General features: G+C 41.9%; 1 protein-coding gene across 2 annotated transcripts; it reads left to right on the forward strand.

Annotated features, from left to right (window-relative positions):
• The first annotated feature begins 525 nt into the window (after positions 1-525).
• Positions 526-13,361, forward strand: inhbaa (inhibin subunit beta Aa). Of its 2 annotated transcripts, XM_053493667.1 has the most exons (4): positions 526-579; positions 2,262-2,374; positions 2,778-3,635; positions 11,869-13,361. In XM_053493667.1, exons 3-4 carry the CDS (start codon positions 3,221-3,223, stop codon positions 12,645-12,647), a joined length of 1,194 nt encoding a protein of 397 aa, XP_053349642.1. In that variant the 5' UTR covers positions 526-579; positions 2,262-2,374; positions 2,778-3,220; the 3' UTR covers positions 12,648-13,361. The 2 variants fall into 2 exon arrangements, with proteins under 2 accessions (XP_053349642.1, XP_053349640.1); XM_053493665.1 differs by lacking the exons at positions 526-579; positions 2,262-2,374 and having other exon boundaries at positions 2,717-3,635.
• The last annotated feature ends 408 nt before the right edge of the window (positions 13,362-13,769 follow it).

The following is a 13,769-nucleotide window of genomic DNA, read 5'->3' on the forward strand; positions in this document are numbered from 1 at the left end:
ATGCTGCATAAATGTTTACAATAAAATGTAATACTTTTGTATCTGTAAAACCTTTGATGTCTTTCAAAGATCTCTTCATTTATAACTTACTAGAGGTTACCCATCTACAAAGTAGTACATGAAGATTTACTTTCCAGTGCAGATCCTGACGCCTGCCTGCTATCATTACCTGAGAATAGAGTGTGTGGTCAGCTTGCTGCCGCTCCTCACGCTGCTCCAGTGTTTGTCCCTGTCGCTGTCTGCGCTCTGCAGTCTGGTCCGGGCTCTCAGTAGCCCTGAGCCTGGGTTGACGTACCCATTTTCGCCGCGGACAACACGGCCTACTGTTACGTTTGGCGAGGCACAATTGTGACACGATCGCAGTATGACATTAAAGTTGATAATGAGGTCATCTATACCGTAGTTACGGGTCGGCAAGGAACGCCTATGTCTGACATAAAAGCTGATAATTGCCTGTGACACGCACACAGCATGACATAAAAGCTAATAATCACACCACCACTGGCAACGCACTGGCTGCTGCCCAAACAAACAAACAGAATTTCTTTTATTTAAATATATTTATGTCAACACCTTCAGGTAGGAATTGTTGTTTATGTATTTTTTTCAAAATAAATTGTAAATTATAAAATATAATTAGAATTTTTTTAATAGGATATATAATTTACTGTTTTAAGGGAAAAAGCAAGGATGGCTTTTTGGTAATGACTTAAAGGAAAAGGTGCTGTGTTGAATTGATTGAATAATTCACTATTGGAAATAATTATATAAGAATAGAAAAAAAGTTTTTCACCTGGTTATTAAACATAACCAATGTTTTAAAATAAATAAATAAATAGAATTTAAACACATCTTTTAATGTCTGATGGTTTTGACGAACAAACTGTAATGCACTGAAATGGTGGTCATTTGTACAAAAATTACTACTGTGAGGTTGTTACAAAACAGGATTTGATAATCCACACTTTACTGTTCAACAATATATATTAACATTTTAGAAATTCTGCTTTTTTTCAATATAATAACATTTTTCTCCCACTTCTCAGGAATGACTGAACTGTAAACTGTTTATGATGATGTTTGTGTGTTTTAATTTTTTAAACTGTCAAAAGACAAAATGGATGTTATATTACAGACAGCAGGTGAACACCTTGCAAACAAGACAGCTTGTCTCTTCTTTAATTAATATATTTATACAGTACCAATGGGGTAAGTTTGCATCACTTCATGACAGGGTTACACTTCTCTTTAACGTGAATAGTCTTCCAGAGCTATTGCATTTTAGCTGTTTACTTGCTTTCAACCTTTTCAATATACTGTATATATAATTGTGCCATGTTAAATAACTCTTAACAATCGGTATTCAAATCAGCCTAAAAGTGAATCGAACTGTTATATTATACTGCAATAGGCAGCATGTTCCACAAGAGGGAGCAATCTTCTACAGTACATGTAATATGATTTTTTTTCACCAAAGACTTTTTTTTCAACATATTAATGGTGTTTCTGAATTAAGTAGAAAAAATACACTATTAAGAAAAATAATATATACTTATTATTAATATATAGTAATATATCACTAAGGCTATTAATAGAAATATATTTGAACTGAAAATGTACTCGAAGGGAAAATGTGATATACACAGACCAACAGATCGACAAATGCACACCTGTAATAATACATTTACCCTCTTAAATAATCAAATAGTATATATATATTTTTAATGTATAATGAGTGAAATAATCGTTATTAACTATAAGACCAACTGAACCAGACGTGTGGAATGAGTAATGAGTTATTAGACGCAGAGCTGAGAGAATGTCTACGTGATATGCTCCACATGGTGACTCCTATAACTGACTTCACATGTATAAATTGACTAACTTTTAGACACACGCACACACACACACACACACACACACACACACACCACCCCCCCTTTTTCAGATGGCGGCTTGTAACGCTGAGGATCCCAGATGTCCAAGTTTGGCTAATTAAACAGGAAGTGAGCCTTCCGGGCACGTCCTAGTAATTTTGAACAAAGTGTGTTGTGTGTGTGTTTGTGGTGGGTAAAAGAAATTATGATATAGGAAGTGATGATTCGCTTTCTGAATAGGCGAAATACAACTCAGCAGAATTGTGTAATAAATAGTGCGTTACAGTATTTCTGACATGTGCTATCCTGGGGCAAACTCTTCGACGTGACGACTCTGACTTATTCGTTATTACCTTCAAATGAAAAGAATTGTTTCCCCTCTAGGTGAATAAAATCCCCCACACACTGCTACAGGAGTGTGTGACTAAACTGGTGGATATGTGAGTGCGCAAGCGACGGGGTGTCTGATCTGACGACATGATGACTCGTAAGTGTAGGTAAGCACTCATTAACAAATCACGTGTCATGTCTGCCTAGCAAAATCCCTGTATGTGGAGCTCAAGCACTGTGTGTTGGGGGGGCGTGGGAGGGGGGGGGGGAGTTCCCTACAAATAGAATGCACCAAAAAAAAAAGTGAGAAGGGGGGGGGGGGGCGAGAAAAAGAGGGCGGGAGAGAAAGGAGGAAGGAGAGGAGAGGAGAGGGAGGGAGAGAAGTATAATTACAGTAAGACAGAAAGTGGAGTCACAGTTGAGAAGAGGGAGAAGGACAGAGTGTGTGTGTGTGTATGTGTGTGTAGAGAGAGAGAGAGAGAGAGAGAGAGAGAGAGAGAGAGCCCAGCCCACTTGTAAATTCACCTCGTGCATAGTGAGCAGTCCCAGAGCTCTACACTGCTTCCCCAGGGCTTGTCCACAAGACGCCTGCCTTTCCCATCCAAACTTCTCAGAGACCCAGAAGCAAGAAATCGAGAGAGAGAGAAGGAGACAGAGCACCTTCAAGTGAAGCAACCGGCAGAAGTATTCCTCCTCTTCATCACCGCTCATCACAGCAGCTCTTCTTTTTAGCATCAAGGATTACCCTTTTTTAATCCTTTGCTCGATTTTAGTAGGTAAAACTTTTTGAAACTTTTAGGTCGATACTTTTTTCTTTTTTTTTTTTTTTTTTTTTTTTCCGTTGTCAAACCTTGTCAGACTGAGCACATCCACAGCTACAAGACATCTAGTTCCTGCAGGGACATTTGCTCGAGAGGAAAAAGTATTTTTTTTCTTTTTGTTTTTTTTTAAATATACATTTTATTCACGTTAGTGGTCAGTTTGCATCATTTCTTCAACCTCCTGCTCCAAGGATGACGCTCTTGCCTGCTCTGAGTGTAGCACTGCTGCTTCTGGCTCACTCCTATTCTCTCAATGCCATGGCCACCTCAGGCACCTTGGCATCCTCACCCTCTTCATCATCAGACTGCCCTTCCTGTGCCATGGCACGGCTGCGGAGGAGTGGCGCGGAGGCGCTAATGCAGGAGGAGGAGGCGCAGCAGGATGTGGTGGAGGCGGTGAAGAGACACATCCTCAGCATGCTGCACCTGCAGGATCGGCCCAACATCACACACCCCGTGCCCCGTGCTGCCCTGCTCAATGCCATCCGCAAGGTCCACGTGGGCCGCGTGGCCAAGGACGGCAGCGTTCTGATCGACGACGAGCCTCACGGACGCCTCGAGGCCGAGAACAGCGAACAGACTGAAATTATCACCTTTGCTGAAGCTGGTAAGTCCTTATCCGAGTATGTCTGTGTGTGTGTGTGTGTGTGTATACTGTACTGTATGTTTGTACACGCATGTGTGTGAATAGTTAGAATGAGCAAACTTGTACCTAAGGACAGCTGGATAAGAGGACCGGAGTTTAACTTTGTATGGAAAACCTGTTGCCTCAAAGGAGGAGAGAATAGCTAGAAATGTGCTGCAGCCTTCCTCCTCCTCCTCCTCCTCCTCGTCCTCGTCTCCCATAGAAATGTCCTGCTGCTTTATAGAATCGCTGATTATCAGGGAAACCCCGCTGAGCTTCCCAGCCATAAACGGCACTTACCTACAGGCTGACAGCCTTTCCCGAGGAGCCGTCTGCAGTCGGGAGAGGGAAAAAAAAAGTTGGCGGTTTTCGCTCCTGGGTTTTCAAAAGGATCTGATGGAGCATTGTTAGACTCGGAGTGCTGTTCGAAAAAAGCCTTGAAACCGGTGATGCAAAGAAACACGGGGCTCCTTTCTGAGTCACACTGTAGAAGCGTTGGAGCGACATGACAGAAACGATGTGCCGTTGGGCTCGGCGGATTTCTCATTCCTGAACGGCAGAGAGCAGAGCTACTATGTGCGTTCCCTGGTTAAGTGAACGACCGTTCGGTTATAATTAAGCTTGACATGCGGTTTAGAATTAAATCGGGACACAAAGAAGCAATGGAAAAGTTAATGAGACACAGGAGCAAACATAAGAGCAGTGCAAATAAGAGTCACTTCAAAACAGACCTGAAATTTCTTCATCTTCGCCTAGGGTTTACACGAAGCTTTAAAACGAGCGGAGACTCTGCAGGGATCCTTGAAGTACTTAAGTACCACACCAAAGCTGGAACAATAGTGTGCTTTAAAAGACACATCCCTTTAAGGCATCCTACTTAAACTGAAGTCTAATACAAATTTGTTCTTAAAAAACGAAACTTGAAACTGCGGAAATGTGCGCAAATAATGGACATGGTCTTTATAGATGGACAGGTGACACACAGTCTGTGTTTACAATACAAGAAAGAATGTGTGTGTGTGTGTGTGTGTGTGTGTAAGGGTTAAGCAACCAGGTTGTCAGGAAGCTTCTCATCATTCCCTCAAGTGCATTTTCTCTTTTAAGAGTCACACGGTCAGCTCCGAACAAGCTGTAGATCTTACATTATAAGTTGTACTAATTGACGGAATGCATATATAATCCACGGCGTCAGTAAGAGCCAAACTGAAACGTACAGCACGATGGCTTGTCTCGATGATTCCCATCCACTCAACACAAATCGTTTCCATTCAGCGCTGCACTGCCTGCTTTACTTCACGTTGCGACGTGAAATTGGACCCAGATGATCAGACATCCGCCGGCATCTGCGCGCCAGCGTCTCGGCCTAAGACGGACCTTCGGTAAAATCTTCTGTTAGATAATCAATATCCCACGTGGCGCTTATTACACGGTACCAACTGGACAGGTCATATTCCTGTACGTTTTTCTCTCACCTTGGAGAACCTTGTGTTCTTTTACCTTACTCGTATAACTGAATTAGCTTTACGAGGTGCCTGAATTCCAGCTTTTTGCACACATACCGGGTTATACGAGCTGTTCTCAGAAGCGACCACAAGGGGGGGAGGCCATTGAGGAATCGTGTGAAAGACCCTCACCATTCACAGAAAGCAGGAGCATGGAGTGAATGAGCAGCTCATCAGTTGAGGATCTGGAGTGTGAGGAAGAGCAAAGAAATGAAAAAAGCAATGATGTGAAAATAAAACGTGTATTTCTGGATACGCACACAAAAAAAAGAGCAAAATGTCGGTTTAGTGCAATTCACATTTGCTTTCTATTATTATTATTATTATTATTATTATTATTATTATTAATTTTTTTACATGTTAAAACTGAAAAGTGCACGATTAGTCCAGGAAAGTGCACGATTAACATTTTATAAATATTTTAATATTATGTTAAACTATTATAGAGCGTGTGAGGGTTCTTTATTAAAGGTTTCATGTAGATTCTCTCTCTCTCTCTCTCTCTCTCTCTCTCTCTCTCTCTTGACATGCTCACCCCAGTGACCGCAGTGACCAATGTTATGATTGTAACTGATTCCTCACTGGCATTGAGTTTCAGAGCAAGCGATTAAACCCGCTGGTTACAACACTGACATTTTCGTGAACATTTAACTCCTAAATCTTTCAAAATCATAATTATTTCACACGGAGACATGAACATAAACATTCTCTATCTCTCCCTCTCTCTCCTGCTGTAAATTGCCCCATATTTCCTCCTCTCGGTTTCTAGGTAATTCGAGGTCAAACAATACCTCGGCGTGGCTATCAGTATCCAGAGACAAGGACTTTACATGTAAGGGCAGCAGGGACTTCAGTATGCTTACACTACGGTGAATTATTGCCTTTTAAAGCACAGTGCTGTTTATAGTACTAAAGCTTTCATGTAATATTTCATATATTTGTTGAAACACATCTCAAGGACTGGTTTGTCATTAGTTTGAATTCATGTCCTCGAAGTTGCGTTGGTGAGTTTGTGTAAGAACACGCGAGTACGAACGTGACTCCGGAGGTTCAGTTACAAGCTCGTGCCTTTTAAGACGTTGCAGGAATTCGCAGATTTTGTAAACACTGCTGACAAGAGCGACGTACGCCAGAGCTTTGCCAACATATATCTTTGGAATGCATTGCTTCTCCATGACTTTGTCGTAGCGGCGAGCCAATCAATCTTAGCTTAGCGCTAAAGATCGACAAAGAAAATGACAGCGATTGTGCAGTTAGTTATCTTTCTCTGCGTCTCATAACACAGAGGGCTTTTATGTCTAATGTCACGCATACAGTACATACAACGATAACGAAGACTTTGGGTTTACAGAAGCTATTCTGGTCCTGTGTGAAACTCATGCCAGGGAGCAAACAATCTGTAAACCGGCCGCTCATTCCAAAGGGCTGTCCACTGAAGATGTGACAAAGTCAGACTCCTATGAATATTTTCCCATACAGAATCTTTGGTGATGGCAAGATTAAAATAAAACGTTTAGGACTTGGGAACTCGGGTTTAGAGCTGTAGCTCTTGTATGATGAGGAACATTTATAACATTCCTCACTAATGCACAGAGACTGTACACAAACCTTCTGCCTACCCTGAACTTCGAAGAATATAATGACAAATGAGACATAGCCGATGTGTGTGCACTGTTTAGGCTCTGCGTGTGTTTCTCAAGCATGCTTCTTTTACCCTTGGGAGCTGATGTGTCATAAAAACGCTGATGTGACTCAACACTAATGCCGTTTGTGCAGTTCCTCTTTTTCCATGGCGGTTTTGTCATTTAAGAACTCTCATGATACCTCAATATCCTGCATTTCAAGCATTTGTGACTGTAACTATTACAAAAGCATCCCTATTAGTGCGTCACCAGGACAGCTGGTAAGTTTAGGTTCCTATAATCAACATATGCTAGTGGATTATATGTATGGGAAAAAAAAAACATATAGGAAATTAGTTAATTGGAAGAAGACCGCTTCAAGCTTTAGACTTCATTCCCTTGAGCCAACAACATCTTGTATTGTAATGTAATGCATATTTTACTATACTTCAGACTGAGTTGATTAAATGCATGAAATATAAGTATTACCATAAATACAGTATTTATGGAATGTCCAGCATGCACTGCCATATATACTGCAGACATATATAGCTAAAGAATTTGGAGCATCCATGAGAAAACAAGAGATATAAAAGTCCCCAAATTCTTTGGGGGAAAAAAAAAACAGCTTTACTTAAGTCAAAGCAAATACATTTACATTTTGGAGACACTCTTTTCCAGAGCGACTTACATTTTTTTCCATTACACATCTGAGCAGTTGAGAGTTAAGGGCCTTGCCCAAGGGCCCAACAATAGCAACTTGGTGGTTGTGGGGTTTGAACCTGGGATCTTCCGAACCGTAGTCCAATGCCTTACGCACTGAGCCCTTACCCATATAGAGTGTAAACTCCTAAGCCAAGCTATGATGGCCAATTAGTGCCTCTTTTATAAAGAAATGAAGAAAGATTGGAAAACCTTAGCTAGGGCTTGTTGTAGTAATACAGAGTTATTGCTAATGTTTCAATGTGGCGACTCAACCGGTTAAGGCTGTAGGTTACTGGGTTTCTAATCAGAAGGTCGGGGATTCGAGCCCCTGCACCACCAAATTGAGCCAATGTTGAGCCCTTGAGCAAGGCCCTTAACCCCATCTACTTCAGAGACACTGTATCCTGTGCTTTGACCCCAGGTTCTTAACTAGAATATGCAAAAATTAGGAGGTGGTGGTTCAGTATGTTCAGTAAGGCTCAGAGTTTCTGATTGGAAGGTTGGGGGTCCGAGCCACTGTTGGGCCCTTGCGCAAACCCCCATAACCGTGTAATGGCTGACCTTGTGCTCTGACCCCAGCCTAATAACAAGAAGCTGGGATATGCAAAGAATAAAGAATTTCAATGTGCAGTTATCTATATGTGATTAATAAAGGCTGAACTTAACGTAATGTTTGCTAGCATGGCAATTCAAACAAGCTTAAACTTTAACAAGATAAGATCAGATTAGATAACAATAAATAAGCATGTGTGTGTGTGAGTGTGTGTGAGAGAGAGAGAATGTTGACAAGAGGTCCTACCATGGTCGTACAAAATAGGAATAAATACAATGGTCACCATTGGTCTCCATGGTCCCTAATTGGACTACAGATGTTCCTAGATGGATAGATGCAAGGAACATTGAATAAAATACATTTTTATTGCCCATAAGGGAATATTTAAGTTGATTTACTTTTTAAGGATGCTAATAACTAGCTATTGCAGTTACAAAAAAAAAAAAGTACTTTAGTTAATTCCCTTTTTGTACTTCAAGGAAAATTAGTATATCTCAATACAACATGTGTGTTGAGATCTACACAAGTTGTTGTTTGTTTGGACTCGAAGACATTAGCTTAGACCCAGGTCTGCTTCAAACACATGCCCGCTTTTCTGCTTTAAACAAACGTGAGTTGTAATTGAAGCCGTTTCTCTCATTGGTAACTGACAGCAGATGATCCACAGTTGTTTGTGTGATTGGCCGATGGCTTGCAGATGCCAGCTTTAACAGACGAACAGTTCAGTTTGTCCCTTATATCCAGGAAGGGAGCACGCATGGTCGCAGGCTAATCCCGAAACGGATATAATCATTAAGATCGAAGCGATAGCGATGAGTCATGGCTACATCGTGCCTTTCCATCTAGCAACCTTAAGTGTTTTTTAGCCCATGTGGAACTCCAGGCAATTGCAAGTCATTTATATCACTCTGTCACATTAAGGTCTGATTAGTGTCAGATTCGAGAGTGTCTCCCTCTTATAAACACTTACAGAGTCAGTGACGTGAATTGGATATTGAGCTTTGGATCAGAGCTGGGGGAATGATGGCAGCAAGTGAGAGGATGCCAGGCCGAGGGGTCCTAAAGGTTCAACAAAATGCTGCATGGAATTTGGGTTTATAGGGGTTTTCATTGGGAATAGAAGGTAAACACTCAATTCATAGGACTTAGCTCTGAGCTCTAATGCTAATGCAATAGCGTCTATAAACACTTAAGAGACAGCATTACAAACATTTTAAAAAGGAATCTGTTTGTTTTTGTTTAAAGATTTCATACCGTTGCTTATTTCAGTTTCAAGTTTGACCTCGCGGAAAGTTTCATTCACAGCAAATAAAAAAAAAAATAAAAAAAAAAGTAATAAGGCCTAGAAATATGTAGCTGACATAAAAGGAGAATGTGAGTTCATGGACAGTGTTACTTTTGTTCATTGGTTGCTTGAATTTGGCATTCTAATACACTCATACCAGAGTTGTTTAGTCTCTTAAATTTGTTCTCATAGTTGGCACGACCACATTAATTTTGAAATATGCTGTCTGGTATTGCAGTCAAGGAAGCCAACTTACACACACCAGCACATCGTTATAGCATTTTATAGCTGAGTTGAGTTCACGGCTGGTGAAAGAATAAAATAGGTCGCACTTCTGATTTAAACGGAAAGCTGTGTAGTCTCTGTATGATGATGTCTGCTCTTCTGGTTCTGATTCTGGTGTCAAGGCTGTGCAGCCTTGGTCGTTTTGAGGTTATCCTTTGCAAAATGTCAGATGTGTGGGTCGAGTTGTTCACTTAACCCAGACCTTAACCGGAAACATGCACGTCAAAGCATTTGTCATTAGTGATCCAGCGAGTTCCCCAAGCCCTCCCGGTAAGCCGCAATCCCTTTGCAACAATCAAGCAAGTCTTTGCTCGCGGACTGAAACTGTCTCCTTTAATCAGTACCGTCAACAAATTAGCTCAAGACGAATCACATCTACTCATTACAATCATCCCCAGGAGGAGAACAAACATAAAGACCGTCCACAAGACAGGCGGATCCTTACATCCTCTTACAACCTCTCTGTTGGAGAGTTCGGAGGTTTTTTATTTGTCTTATTTATTTTCTTTCCTAACCTCAGTGAAATTTGTTTTTCGGGTTTGGTGCACCAGGTCGTAAGAAGCCACACAATATGACAGGAGGCCAACAAGGAGATCAAAGACCATGATCTCCCCCACACCCCCTCCTCCTCCTAAAGGTAAACTAGATAGAGATGAGGATTAGAGAATGCATTAAGCAAAGCCGTGTTTAAAGAAAAGTCGACCCCCCCCCCACACACACACACACACTACACACATCACACACCTCTTTAAGTTGCCAGGTGATCCTATATTGCTCCCTCCTCCCTGTTTGAAGACATGGATTGTGTTGGAGGGTTGGGGGGCGTGTAGGAAGGAGAAGAATGTGTAAATGTTATTTTCCATCTTTGTGTGGGGGACAGCTGTGCAAACTACACTCTCGTGGTTACACCGGTGTTTATTGTTGAGGGATTATTGTACGTCTTTCAGCTCAGAGGTTTTTTCTTTCTTTCTTTCTTTCTTTCTTTCTCCCTCTCTCTCACAAATGTATTGAGAATCACGCGGAGCGAGCCTACTTCCATGCGCTCTCCTACGCAGCCAGGTGGGGGGTAGTTCTCTATGTGTAGGCCCAAGCTCTTGCTGAGGAAAAAGCTTAAGGTGGGTTTACTTAACTTACTGAAAGCTAACGACGTGCCGTTCTTTCATAGACCGCAGATTAAAAAGGAAACAATGAGCTAGCCGATGCTGGAAAAGCCCATTATTTTTAGACTCCGTTCATGAAGCGATTCTGTGTTTGGACAGATGGGACTTGGGATGTGTAAACACATACACATACCCACACACACACGCACACACAAACTGACATCATTGTTATGGTGTCGTAATCCTATAAATATGCAACAGTGTACAATAGAGATTGGATTAAATAATGTTCATCCACACTTCATCCACGTAGATGTACAACTATCCCGGCAACCGGGTGTATATTTAACTCCCGAGTTAAAAACCAAACCGGCACAGACCGCCGTGTGTTACTATAAGATTTGCTGAGGTGTCAGTTTACAAGTGATTTTGGAAGACCCTGGAACAGAACTCATAATTTACAGCCAGACATATCATCCTGCGACAGCTTCGAGCTCCTGACGAAAGTCTTTTTTTTCTTAAGATTTGTCTCAGTAAGTGGAGGGAATTCATTTAAATCTTGGCCACTGATCCACAAAGTGAAATGTTCCAGAGACCTCGGCTATGTCTGTGAAATGCAGTGGATCAAAGCCAGTGTGAGACTCTTTCTCTGATCCGCGGAGAGAGCGCGAGTTGTTGAAAACATGCCACATCGAGGCCCACAGCTGGACACCATGTACTGCAGGTTGTCACGGCCGTCATGTGTAACTGTACTCAGCTGTACTGTATGTGTAGGTACACTCGGTTATTTCCATTTCAAGGTGGGATAGACAAGGCAGAGTTGAGTGGAAGGAAGGACGTGTGTTTGTGTGTCTGTGTGTGTTTGTGTGTATAAAGTGTTTAGAACTGATTCAAAGTCTGGCCTTTGATTCATTGAAAAGGGGTGTCATTTAAAAAGATGGTTGTTGCTCAAATCCTGGTGAGCTGGTCAGTCCTGAATGGTGGCGTCACTGTCATAACTACAAAGCACAAGCACTCGACTGAAGTTACCACTCCCAGACAGTGACAACTTTGATGTGGTTGGTTCCAAGTCAACAGAATTAAACAGCTGTCCATTCATTCAAAAATAGCTAATTAAACTAACGACCTGGTTTTTTTTTTGCTTCTCTTGTTTCCTTTCTCAGGTGAAACCCCAGGTCTGATAAACTTCCTCATCTCCAAAGAAGGTTACGAGATGTCTGTGGTGGAGCAAGCCAATGTTTGGATCTTCCTACGGCTTCCAAAGGGCAACCGCACCCGCACGACCGTCCCCATCCGTCTGTTCCTGCAGCAGCCCGACTCTGGGGAGAAGCTGGTGGCCGAGAAGTCAGTCGACACCAGACGTAGTGGCTGGCACACTTTCCCCATAGCATCTAGCATGCAGTCTCTGCTGGAACAGGGCATAAGTGCACTGAACCTGCGCGTTTCATGCCCAACATGTGCTGATGCCCGTGCTTCACCGATCCTGGTGACGCCTGGAGGGGGAGGAGAACGGGAACAGTCCCACCGGCCCTTTCTGATGGCTGTGGTGCGTCAGATGGATGAGAGCGGGACGAAACGGCGCCGCAAGCGTGGCCTGGAGTGCGATGGCAAGGTACGTGTGTGCTGCAAGCGTCAGTTCTACGTCAATTTCAAAGACATCGGCTGGAGCGACTGGATCATTGCACCGACTGGCTACCATGCCAACTACTGTGAGGGTGAGTGCCCAAGCCATGTGGCCAGCATCACGGGCTCATCGCTTTCCTTTCATTCCACTGTCATCAACCACTACCGCATGCGCGGTTACAGCCCCTTTACTAGCATCAGGTCGTGCTGTGTCCCCACGCGCCTCCGCGCCATGTCCATGCTGTACTACAACGAGGAGCAGAAGATTGTCAAGAAAGACATCCAAAACATGATTGTGGAGGAGTGTGGCTGCTCATAAAACTTAAATGAATATAATACAGACAAAGACAAGCAAACAAGCAAGGAAGGACAGAAAAGAGTACTGAGTTTGGCTTGCAGGCCAGGGTGGGGAGGGAACAGGGATCAGCGCCCTAATGGTAAAGACTTGGGCCAAAAGAAAATGGAGTGCAGTGAAGTGAAGGGATGAGGGAAAGAACTTGACGGAACTCTCTCCATCTCGGTATTACACTCAGACTCCCATACAACGACGGGCCTCTCTCTTGACACGGTGGCTGCTTGAACTTGGCCGTCTGAAAATCCAGGGGGTATCTATAGCTTGGAGCAGTTTCTGTGGCACTTTCTGAAGAAAAAAAAAAAAAAAAGAATCTATAATATATTTTTGCTACAAAGCTGAGGGGAAAGTGGTGAGATAATATTTATGTGAGCGAGAGTGCAGTGCGGTCACTCCAAACATGCCCCGCATTAGGGTGTGACCATGATGATGAGGTGCCTGATAAAGCAAATACCAAAACTATGCAACTTGTCAAGTATTAAGATTTATTTTTCATCAATGTGTTGTTTTGGTTAACTATTAACTTTTACAAACTACAAAAAAAAAAGAAGTTGACTTTTTATACTTTTTTGAAAGTATATTTGACGTCTTATGTGTGTTTGTATACGTGTGCGTGTGTGACTGTGTATGTGTGTGTGTGTTGTTGAGAGATACTTGAAAGACGTTTGACGGGCTGCTGGAACCAAACATTTCTGTTTATTATTATTATTATTATTATTATTATTCTAATTATTATAACTTTATGTTGTTCTTGTTGTTGTTATTATTATTATTATTATTATTATTATTATTATTATTATTATTTTCTTTTCTTTTTACTATTTTAAAAATGAGACGTTTCGAACGTTTACAGTTTGCACTATACCATCCGCATAGCCACATACACAAATGGTATTTAGCGAAAGACAAAAAGCACTTCACGAACAAAATTTCATTAGCTTAGGTTTGACCAAGGTGAGGAAAGGAGCGATTGATGGTTTAAGAATGATAAAGAGGAACAGTAACCTGTAAACACCTGCATAGTGTTGTATTTTAATTTCATTATTAAACACCAAAGACGTTAAGTTCGTTTTTTTTTTCTTTTAACTA

The sequence above is a fragment of the Clarias gariepinus genome, chromosome 4 (genome assembly GCF_024256425.1).
Source record: "Clarias gariepinus isolate MV-2021 ecotype Netherlands chromosome 4, CGAR_prim_01v2, whole genome shotgun sequence".
Taxonomy (NCBI): domain Eukaryota; kingdom Metazoa; phylum Chordata; class Actinopteri; order Siluriformes; family Clariidae; genus Clarias; species Clarias gariepinus.